General features: G+C 38.4%; 1 protein-coding gene across 1 annotated transcript; it reads left to right on the plus strand.

The window, feature by feature from the left end:
* The first annotated feature begins 6,531 nt into the window (after positions 1-6,531).
* On the plus strand, positions 6,532-7,443 carry LOC141510176 (vomeronasal type-1 receptor 1-like). The gene has a single exon (XM_074220216.1). The coding sequence runs from the start codon at positions 6,532-6,534 to the stop codon at positions 7,441-7,443; it is 912 nt and encodes a 303-aa protein (XP_074076317.1).
* Positions 7,444-12,388: the final 4,945 nt, after the last annotated feature.

The following is a 12,388-nucleotide window of genomic DNA, read 5'->3' on the forward strand; positions in this document are numbered from 1 at the left end:
ACCATGTTGGTGCCATGAAAAAAATTGGTAGGCCTCTTCCTTTACCCATTTCCCCAAATAGTTTATATAGTCCTAATGTTGAATGTTCTTTCAGTGTTTAGTCGAATTCATTTTTAATCCCTCTGGCCTAGGGAATTTTTTCTTAGAGTTCAGATGAAACTCCTAGAACTCTTAGAAGCCTCTATCTTAGGAAATATGAAGAGGGGAAATGAGGGAGCACTGTTGGTTCCCCTTAAGTCTTCCCAGTACAGGTAGCTTTGTCCATTTGTCCATTTTTCCTTTTGAAAGTCTAAGTCAGAAATATCCAAAGTAATTTCATGTTTGAGCACTCTGGAAGTTTATTAAAGAAGTCTGGACCTTTAATATTTTTTCTTTAGTTCATTTTTCCCCTAAAATGGGGTTCTTAAGAATTCAATTTTCAAAAAAAAAAGAATTCAATTTTCCCAATGGTAATCTGTGCAATTTACAACTTTTGCAAATATTAATCCATTTAACCTGGATTAGGAGATTTATAGGCATACAGTTGGGCATAATAGCTCCCAGTTATTGCTTTCATTTGGTCTTCATTAGTGACAATTTCAGCCATTTGGATTCTTTTACTGTTAATTTGATTTTCTTTCTTTTTTATTTATCAGGTGAACAATAAAGCAGTTCTTAGTTTTATTTGTTAGATTAATGATTTTCTTGTTTTCAGTTTTATGAATCCCTCATTTGATATTCAGTATTTCCAATTTGGTATTTATTGGGGATTTTTAATTTGTTCTTTTTCCAGGTGTTTCATTGGTGTGCTCAATTTCTTGATCTGCTCTTTCTCTATTTTATGGATGAAGCATTTAGCGATTCACATTTTCCCCATGAGCACTGTTTTGGCTGCATCCCATAAATTTTGGTGTGTTGTCTGATAATTGTTATACTCTTTGAGTGTCACACTCTTGCATGAAATGATCCATGGTTTCTATGATTTACTCTTTCAAGGACTTATTCTTTTGAATTAAATGAATGTCTTTCTACACATTTTTGAATCCTTCTTTCCATGGAACTTTATGAAGTATAATTTTTGTTTTGTCATGATCCAAAAAGTATGCATTTAATATTTCTGCCTTTCTGCCTTTGATTGTGTTTTGTGTTATTAATACCTGGATATTTGTTGTGTAGGTGCCATATACTGCTGAGAAGGCATATTTTGTTCCATTTCCATTCAGTGATCTCCAGAGGTCTATCACAACTAGTTTTTCTAACATTCTATTCAGTCCTGTAACTTCATTCTTTGCTGAGCCAGGTCTGCTGGGCCTCAGTTGCTGATTTGTTCTGGGGTGAGAGGCCTCATGAAGCCTTAACTGGAAAGCACCTTCACTGGGCCATGCTCCCCCTTTACCCAAGTGAGGCAGACCTTCACAGAAATCCTGCCAAGTTATCTTGTGGAAAGTTGTTTCATCCTGTCCTTTTGTGGGTTCTATCACTATAGAGATCATTTTGAGGTACTAATTAAAATTGTTTTAATAACAAATGGGGAGACTTCCGGCAACTTCCTCCCTTTTCCCCATTATTTCATAATATTTAATGGGAAGAAATACATTAAAATGTTGGAAAGTAGGAAGGGACCAGATTGTGTATGGAATAAACTCAAAAGAGACAATGTTTTATTTTATCATACTGTTAATAGAGAATAACAATACTTTCCTGGATAAGGGAGCAAGAATCTTATCAATTTTTGAGAAGTGCAATGAAGATTAACTGAGATCCTATCTTTAAAGCTAGAAATACCAGGTACTTTTATTTTTGTCTCATGAATCTCTCCTTTTACACATTTATCCCATTCGTGCAATGGCAGCTTATTTGTCCTCTGGCTAAACTTCAGACTTAGCAACTCTTTCCATTCTCCTCTCTGGTATCAAAGAAAAGTCAAGGATCTCTGAATCTTCTTTAGAAGTTGAGTCTCTTCAGCCTCTTGATTCTTCTCTTCAGCATTTCTCCCACAAGCTTCATGAAGGATCACGTTGTGCAAGTCATGTGTCCCAATACCTTGGTTATAGTGTCTTTCAATTCTAAGCAGAATGCAATGATTAGAATCAAAGTTAAATCTTCCACCGAGGCAGGTTGAATTTGGGGATTCCAAACCTTCAAATGTCCTTCCTCTTTTTGATACCAACGACATCTTCTGGGCATTCCAGAGTGATTTGATGTATCCAGGTATGCCTAGTTCTCCAATTTATTCCTTGAACCCCCAAACCTTCAAATGTTTCTTGTACAATGAGGGCAACCCAACAGCAATTTGTTCTACACTTTCTAGCACAACAATGTACATTCCCAATTTTCAGAATCATCTTTCACTAAGGTCTTTTAAAAAGAGAGGGCCTCATGTGTGAGGTAGGCTGTCCCCTAACCTATAACATGGGTGAATCACTGGGTGACTGACACACAGGGATCTCTAGACTTTTTGACCTCCATTATTCTCCAAAGGACATTTTAATTCTTCCCAGGAGAAGATGCAGGAAAGTGGGACCAGTGGTCACCTCTCTATACTTCTTATTGAGACAAGATATGAGTGAAGAATTAGATTTATGTTCGTTCAAATGCTAATAGTGTAGGGGATATGACCTAGTTCACTCTTACTACTGGGACTTTTCTAACTATTGGGAGGAAGGGGAATACCAAAGCACCTAACACAAATTCCACTATGTTCACACAGTTTGATTAGCAAGAGAGTCTCAGCCAGATACAGGTTCTTTAGCTCACTCAAAGGAGACTTCGAGAAGTCTCTAATGCAGCAAACTGAAAGAGCAAAATGATGGGGTTTACTGGCTTCTCTAATGGTTTCTCAGTCTTCCTTCAGCCAGCTGAGATAGAGTTGATCTCTTCCATCTTTCTTCATTAAACTGTAATTCATATGTTCCCAAAGCAACTCAAAGTTTGAATTCTTTTCAAGTTGACTAAAGAAGTCAGCATCTCTGTTACTCTTGCCCACTTTTCCTTGCCCCTCAATGAGAGTAGACATTCATCTGTACCAACAGGGGGTCCCATACCAATAGGTTCAATGTCTGAGGTCATGTTTCTATGAATCTTGTGAGGGGGAAGAAACCTATTATGAATAACTGGTGAGTCCATTGCTGTTGTTTCTGACAACCTAAGTAACTTAATGTTCCCTTTCTTTGATCACAATTGATCTTGTAGGCCTTAATTTTTAAACCATTTAAGTTCCTTTCTCTTCCAGGATGCATTGGCCTATTTAAAGTCATCTTTCATATAGTGATAGCAGATGAACTGTCTTCCATGTGGGTCTTCTCCTGGATTCTGGTATTTCTGTAACATCCTTCCCTTGATGCAACACCCGAAAGGTCATGTCTTCATTAGATTCCTAGTAGCAAGAAAAGATATTAATTGAAAATGAGTATTTGCCCTGTGACACATTTCTTCACATGTTATTCACATGAGCAAGGATTTTACATGATCTAAAATTTGATGTCAAGTCAATATGAGTTTGGGGTCTATGACACTCGAGGTAGATAGAACCTTTTATGCCAGGTCAGCTCCATAGACCATAGCTAGGTAGGTTATTCTATCAAGTCCTTGTCCTTAGAGAATAGCACTCTTGCTTCCAGCCTGAATAAATTGTTGTGTCTCTGAGATAGAAACTGGGATGGAAGTTTCCCCCTTAATCAATTTTTTTTCCCCAAACACAATCAGAACCCTTGTCAATTTTTCCTCAGGTCCAAAGAATAATGTTCATTTCTGCATTCATTCAAAATAAATAATTTCAGGGTTTCATTCTGTTAGGAATTTTACAGAATCCTGACTTGTCACCATCAGAGTCTGTCATTCTTGAAACCCTTCTGATGAATTCACTTCTCAGTCCTCTTTGGAGATTCATTTGCTTACCCTCTGATTTTGTAATTTGGCTCCAGAAGAACCTCCACTATGTATTTAAATGCAGCTACTCACCATCAGAATTCCTGGTGCAGGTAAGTGTGTCCACCATGATGGAGCATTGTGGAATATTTCCAGAGCCATACTGCCATTTGAATTTTCCATGCTTACATTTTAAGACTAGACCCTACTTCTAGGAAGACCTTAACTAATTTTCTTAGATGATCTTTATGATGTTTATAAGACTGTTTTCATTAAGCATGTTTTTTGCAAGATATCTGCAGTTTACTGTGGATATGAATCTCCATAAAATAATAATAGTTTTCAAATCCCATCTCATATTTGCATAATTTTGCTCCACAATGTCAAATTGAAACTGTCCATCAGATACTTTAATTGATTCCTTCAACACAAAGCAAAAACAGCATAAGATCTACCAAAGTGATCAGTACATCATAAGCATCATAAAACAATAAAACATCGATTGACTTATTAGACAGCCAGAATTAAGATTCTTACAATGAAAAATCCTCAAAATTATAAATGCTTCAAACCTCAAGCCTTGAACAATAAAGCAGGAAGTCCAATTTAAAAGTCATCCTTACCTCAAATTTAAATCCTCATGGAACTTAATGTGTGATATATATTTACATGTGTGTGCATACATGTATATAGTCATAAAATACATCGGCTAGATGAGATTCCCAATTGGAGTATTTCATTACACTGATTAGTTTATTTGGGGACCAGGAAATCAAGAAAATGGCACCTAATCTCTTCAAACTTCTCTTTAGTTTTAGATGGCTTCTTTGAAATGAAAACTTTTGAATTCAGGCAAAATTGCTATGAGTCCTCAGGTAGACAATACTCCTTATATTTAAACAGAGGGTAGTGTTCTTGTAACCATAATAATATTCTATTTAACTACTGGTTTCTTGGCATTTCTGAACAATTTCAGTAAACTAGAAAACTTGCTGAAACAAAATGAAGCATTCTGCTGTAGTTTCTGCAGTTAGACAATCATAGGGCATGGAAGGTGGAGAAAGAAGCAGCTTTTGGGGTGGTGGCTAGGTGGCACAGTGGATAGAGCACTGATCTTGGAGTCAGGAGTACCTGAGTTCAAATCTGACCTCAGACACTTAACACATACCCAGCTGTGTGACCTTGGGCAAGCCACTTAACCCCATTTGCCTTGCAAAAACAAAACCTAAAAATAAAAAAACCAATAAACTTTTGGGTCTATTTCCCTCAGATTTGATTCTCCCTTCCATGATTCCCATAAGCCAAGGACTCTCCTTGGCACTCCTTTCTCTGCCATAGCCCAGTCGTTGCTTTGCTCTATGCTTGCTCCAACTTCTAGAATCTAGGCATCCAGTCTTTTCTCAGATTCTCAGATAACTATTCCATTTGTATCAAAATTCTCTAGAGAGACAAGTCTCTCCCATCATGTCTTTGGTCAACTCTGATTCAAAGCATTATATAGGCAGTTCACACAGGGGGCTAATTATGTGACTGTCAAAAAAAATTGATGTTATTCAAGACACCAAAAACAAGTGGTGTTCTTGACTTTAAATGTGGCGGTTGGTCAGCACAAGTTGTCTCCTAAATCTTATTTACTCGCCTCCAAAGAAGATTGTTATCTTGACCTAGGTGACTGCCAGACCTTAGCTCAGACTCATTGACTTGCCCTCCTTCCCGTCCAAAGAAAATATTGAATAAAGTAGAAATCTATTCATGGAAATATGAATCTGTGAAACATAGGTTTAGTGTTTGGAATCCAACTCCCACTGAAAAATTATGCTCATACCAATAAAATCCTGAGAGAAGATATTAGTCATCCTTGCCCTGAGTCCTTCTTACATGGTACAGTTAAATTCCTGAGTTCTTGCCTCTCATTTCTTACTATTTGGTGGCAATTTTTAAAAATTCTCCTATTACTTGTCTGCATGGATGAGAAAGTCATGTCCAACTTCCATGTTTTCTAATTATCTAAGTTTCCATTCTGAAGGCCTTTGGGATTTCAAGTAGAATTGCAGTAGTCATACCTTATACCTGAAGGAATGAGCTCTTTAAAGGGAGGAGAGCTCTCAGCTGGAAGAAGAGACAGGCTCTTTTCATCAAAGGGAAAATTCTCCCAAGGATCTAGGGAGTTTATATAAGAAGTTACATCCCCCCAATTTTTGTCCTATTATTTATCTCATTATCCAAAAACCACATGAGCCCTTTGTGAGTACAAAGCTTTTCCTCCAAATTTGATTTAAAAAGTCATTGGTTCATTTACAAATATTGAAACATCCAAAAAAACCCTAGATGTTGTGGGAAACCCAGTTATCCATCCTTTCACTAGGAGTCAGTGTAGTAAATGGGATATTTGGATAGCCCACTAGAGTATATGGAGATGCAAATATGCCTGTGTACTGGATTTGGCAGTTGGGGGAAAGGGTGTGATTCTGTTTATGCTCATGTATGTACATGAGGGTTTGATCTGGGCTCAGGAAATTCTGAATGCATTCAGTCACTAGCTAACAATTCATCATTACCTTCCATCACTATCCTCACAGGTGAACTATGGGTCTTCATTTCACTCACCAAGAAAGATATTTTGAATGATCTTTTATGTCTTCTTTCATGATATCTCCATCTATGCCTACTTAACACTCCAGCAGCATGTACCTATATAACATAGTAGTGGGGATTGTCTTCTCTTCTCAAATTGCAGTTGGGGTCTTTGGAAATTCTTGCTTTATCTGCTGCTTTGGTTTCACGTGGTTCAGCAGCCACAGGTCAAGGCCAATGAAACCCATTTTGGTTCAAATTATGCTGACTAATATCATAGTGCTCTTCGTGCAAGGATGCCCACTAGCACTCTTCCATTTACAGAAAGGATACTTCCTGGGAAATGCAGGTTGTAAAATGGTATTTTATCTTCATCGTGTTGGCCGGGGACATTCCATCTGTACCACCTGCCTCCTGAGTGCCTTCCAGGCCATCATCATCAGTCCCAGCCACTCTAGCTTGGCAAAATTCAAAGTCAGACTTCCAAAGTTCATCAGACCATCATGTCTGCTCTGTTGGATATTCAACATGATTATTGAAATGAGTGTGACAAAATATATAACAGAAACCAAGAGCATCAATAGCAGCCATAGAAGTGAAATAGATCTCCTTTATTGCAACATGGAAAGGGCACTTAAAGAACTTATCATCTTCCCTTCCCTTCGAGACATCTTGTGTGTAGGATGCATGTTCTTCACCAGTATTTACATGGTATTTTCACTGTATCGACATCATCAGAGAGTCCAACACATTCACAGCACTTGCCTCTCTCCAAGGACATTTCCAGAGGTCAAGGCCACTCAAACCATCCTAGTGCTGGTGAGCATCTTTGCTATTGCTTACTGTATAAGTTGTGGCTTCTCACTCTACAAGGTGTATGTGATACATTCTGGTGCCTGGATAGTAACTGTGAGTACATTCATTTCAATGTGTTTCCCAACCATCAGCCCCTTTTTGTTGATTCACAGGGTCACTCAAACCTCCAATTCCTGCTGTGCGTGCTGGCAGAGGCCACATCTCTAGTCTTGGGATAGTGTCAGGATTTGTGAGTAAATTTCTAGTTGCCGGGTAAGATTTCCTAGTGAAGAGTTCTAGGAAAGGACCTGATTGGGCTGCCCCTGGTCTTTTAAAGTAAATCAAAATGAATTGGGATCTGTGGTAGTAGGAGATGTCAACTTTTCCCAGCCTTAAGTATCTGGGACAGAGAATCTAAAGAAGGACTTGGGACCACTATGACGACAGGCTTTTATTAACTTCTAGTATTAGCTCTTCCCTGCCTGACTCCAACGTCTCTGGCCAGCATCATCAGATAGTCCTTCTGCTCCAATACTCTGCATTTCACTTATCTTTTCTCCCTTTGTTCCTCACCTACTATCTCCCATCTTCATGCTTTTGTACTGGGGAAAGTCTCCTTACTTCCTACTGTTGTCTCATTACCTACATTATGTACGTTCGTAGGTACCTTACCTACATTCATCTTCTTTTTAGATGAAATTTAGATATTGCCTCTGTGGGAAACCTTTAGCAGTCTTTCACTTTCTTAGACAATCCTCTTTTATAAACTACCTTGGATTCAATTGCTTTGGGTTAACTTGTATTTATTTACTTTGTATTTATGATGCAGGAATTTATATGTCCTTCCTGTTTTCACATTATAATGTAAGCTCCTTGAATACAAGGAAAGTTTTGCTCTTCCTATTATAATCCCAGCTCCTAGTCCAGAACCTGACACATAGTCACCACTGAATACACAGCTGTTGCTTCACTGATTGATAGATTTTCCTGAAATGAGTGAGTTGTCTGTCTTTTACCCTCTTCACAGCAGCTATTTGGTACCTATGATATATGGTGGGTCAGATCTGTAGGAAAATGAGAAGTGTCCTTTACTGAAAAGAGCTCCAGATTTGGAAGGAGAAGCCCTGGGAGTTCAAGTAAGATCTAGTGTAAAATTCAAACCTATTTAAAGCAGCTCTTTTAGTAGTCGGACAGAATTGGAAATTCAGGGGATCTCCATTAATTGGGAAGCAGCTGGATATGTTATAAGTATATGTCTGTCATGGAGTACTATTGTTCCATAGGAAGTCATGACTGACTGGACTTTAGAGAAGCATTGAAAGAATTCCATGAACTGATGCTTAGTGAAGGGAGCACAATGAAGAAAACATTTTACACATTAACAATAACATTATGAGTTGTTCAATGATGATGGATGCAGCTTTCTGAGTAGTTCAGAGAAGAAGGATAACCTTGGGAGATCTCTTATGGACAATACCATTCATATCCAAAGGAAAAAACACAGAATCCTTGCAAGTTTCCTTCATTTCTTGTGGTTTTATTTCCTTTAATCCTAATTATTCCTAAACAAAATGACTACAATATAATAAATGTGTTTGACACAAATGTGCATGTACAACTTTTACCAGATTGTTTCCATCCAAGGAGGAGAAATGGGTTGGGTAAGGGAAGGTAGTAGAAAAATGTGTAAGTCATAAACCTGCAAATATGAATGTTGAAAAACTCAACATCGCTTGTAATGGGAAAAATAAAATAAAATATCCAAAAAGGACCCTGAATAGTCAACATCATTTGACTGATAATGTTACAAGTGCTGAGCAACCATCCCACTAAGGACCTGTTCCAGCTGGCCCTCATATTGACCAACTAACCCAAGGGTGGTCGGGGACCCTACATGATCTGGGGCAGAGCCACCAATTGGTACTTTATGATCTAACTAGAATGTGCCTTGGACCAATCCAAAAATATAAAGAAGCAGCTCTTCCAGTTGAGTAACAAGGAAACCTATACAGTCTCCTTCCTTCAAGGCAATGGAAACATTTCAGGGCCTGGTAGGACATGCAGCACTGAATTTTACCTTGCTTCCAGGGTTTTTTGTGTTTTCTTTTTGAGATCACCAGTCAGTGGCCAATTGTCATAGCATACAGATAACATCCACTACTTTTCCCCAGGATCCTGGTAGAGAGAGTGGAAGAGGAGTTTCTCAATACTTCCCTCCTCCCTCCCCCTTTCCAAGTGGATGACAGAAATGCTAGGCATCATTTATGAAGTATGTTAATACATGATAGAAACTGAGAAGACAAAGAAAGGCAACCAATGGCTGCTCTCCTTGAACTCGGAGTCTAAGGAAGGAGACAACAAGAAAACATCTCTTGTACAGAAGTTAGAGAAAGGATGAAGTGGAAATGATCAGCAGAAGGAAGGCAGTAGGGTTCAAGAGAACTGGAGAAAGCTACCTTTAGAGAATGGGCTTTGAGGTGGAACTTGAAAGAAGAGATAAGGAGGAAGAGCATTTCAGGAAGTGGGGGACAGCAGAGAAAGGACCTCAAGTCTTCAGAAGCAAAATCTTGTGGAAAAGAACAACAAAGCATCCAATGTCACTAAAGAGAAAAGTATGAGGTGGCATGTTAGGTGACAGAAGACTGTAAATGCAGGCAATGAATGGGATTTAAATGCTAAAAAGAGGACTTTATATTTGATTCCACAGGTGATTGAGTACCCCTGGAATTGATAGAATGGAGTGGGGGGGGGCATAATCTGTGAATCCTAGATTACATCTTGAGAAAGTCTGGTCATACTATGCTTTAGGAAAATCTCTCTGGCAGATAAATAGAGGATGCATTAGACTAGTGGGAGATATAGGGCAGGCTACCCACCCTGCCCTCATCAGGTTCTTGCTATATACAATAATTCAAACAGGAATTGATGATGCTCTACAGTCTACTTACTGCTAAGTGATGGTAGAATAAGTGGAGAAATTTGGTTGCTCCTGTTGTCATTCAGTCATGTCTGGCTTTCCCCTCAGCTTCTTCTATCTCCATTATTCCTTTGAAGGCTGGGACAGTTCATGTTCATTGTTTCTATGACAGGTAATGAAGGACTTATATGCTAAACAGAGGATTATCTATTTGAATTGATTGGTGTGGAATAGGGTACATATATCATTTCCACTTTCAATCTTTCTGAACATCAGAGTCATTTCCAATGAGTCATGCACCTTACAGTGAGTCATGTCTTCTCATTATTAGCAAAAGTATTTAATATTGCACTTTACAGTGAATAGTCAGCATTAATTTCTTTAAATGATTTGATGTCTTTGCTGTCTAAGGAACCCTCAAAAGTCTTCTCTAGAGCCACAGTTCAAAAGAATCCATTATGGGACTAAGTTTCCTTTATAATCCAACTATAACAGTCACACATTGCTATGGGAAAAACCATAGTTTTGGTTATCTGAACCTTTGTTGGCATGGCAAGACATTGTCTTTAGTTTATTACCTAATGCTCCAGATGAACCATGGCTTTCCTTTCAAGGAGAAAGGCACCTTTTCCTTTGCTGGATGAAGACATTATCTTCAGTGATCTTTGAGCACAAGAATATAAAACCTGTCACTGCTTCCATTTCTTCTCCCTCTGTTTGCCAGGAAGGGATAAGACCTGTTGCCACAATCTTCATTCCTTGAATATTTAGCTTCAATCTAGCTTTTACAGTCTCGTCTTTCACCCTCATCAAGAGGTCTCTTTCATCATGAGCAGGTGAGCTTCAGAAAATACTGGAAAGACTTCCATGAATTTCTGCTGAGAAGAACTACTACAGACTTAACTCTTCTCTGTAATTCAGTGAAGAAAGACAATTCTAAAAGACAGTCTAGAAAATGGAGAATCACGAAAACCAAGGAGTTTCACAGAAATATGTCCTTCTGCTTCACTGATGACACTAAAGTCTTTGACTGTGGAGATTCCAGACATCATTGTCTACTCCTGAAAGGGATGGAAGGTCCAGATCATCTTACTTATCTCCTGAGGAATTCTGGGTAAGAAGCAGCAGCTAGAACTATGCAATTCAGATCAAACATGAACAACCAATTGGCTTAAGAAGGGGTAAAGATTATGGTAAGGTTATATTTATTTATTTGAACTATGTTTATTGAACTTTTACACGTAGAAATTAACTAGAAATGCCAGCACATGAATCTAAAGCTGGCAGAAAGGTCAACAATCTGCTCTATGGAGATGATTTTACTCTGATGGAAGAAAGTGGAACTAAGAAACTTCCTTTGTTTTAATTACTTTTCTTTATTCCCAATTACATGTAAAGATATTTTTATCATGGATTTTTGTAAGCTATTGAGTTCCACATTTTTCTCTCTCATTCCCTTTCCGAAGTCAGCAAAAATCCTTCTGCTGATCTTTTCCACTTTACCCTTTCTCTAACTTGTGTGTGAGAGTTGCTTTCTTGTTGTCTCTCCCCTTAGACTGTGAGTTGCTGGTGAGCAGTCATTATTTATATTTCTTCATCTCCTCAGTGCACTGAAGTGTTCCAGAAATCATGCTAATTGACTGACTAACATGTCCTTAGTTGAAGTTTAGAAATTCTGTCATTTTCTTGGGGAGGGGAACTGGGGGAGAGGGAGAAGTATTTTGAACTCCTCTCCCACTGATTCTACTAGGGCCCTTGGAAAAAAATTTGGATATTATCTTTATCCTATAACAATTTGTCATAAGCTGGTGATTAAAAAGAAAACTTATGAAGAAAATTTAGAAAACCTGGAAGGAAGATAATACAGTGCTGCCTGTCCTAACAGGTCCCTAAAGGCTTCCTTTCCCTTTAAGAAAGGAAACTACATGGTTATCTTGTTACCCAATTGGGAGAGCTGATTCTATTTGTTTTGGGATAGGTCCAGGGCATGTTCTAGCCCCGTCATAGAGTGCCTATTGTTGGCTCTGCCCAGATCATTTATGGGCCACAAGCACCCCTAGATTAACTGGTCGGTATGAAGACCAACTGGAACAGCATCTTAACTGTATAGTTTCTCAGAATTGGTGACGCCATCAGGCAACTGATGCTGACAACACTGGGTCCTCTTGGGGGATATTTTGTTTTATTTTTCCAGTTACATGATCTGTGAGGTTTTCAACAGATATCCTTTTGCAAATTTGAGTTACAGAGTTTTCT

Source organism: Macrotis lagotis, chromosome 1 (genome assembly GCF_037893015.1).
Source record: "Macrotis lagotis isolate mMagLag1 chromosome 1, bilby.v1.9.chrom.fasta, whole genome shotgun sequence".
In the NCBI taxonomy this organism is placed as follows: domain Eukaryota; kingdom Metazoa; phylum Chordata; class Mammalia; order Peramelemorphia; family Peramelidae; genus Macrotis; species Macrotis lagotis.

Bases quoted from the DNA above. Each gene is read 5' to 3' on its own strand.
- LOC141510176 (XM_074220216.1), top strand. From the start codon at position 6,532: ATGTACCTATATAACATAGTAGTGGGGATTGTCTTCTCTTCTCAAATT.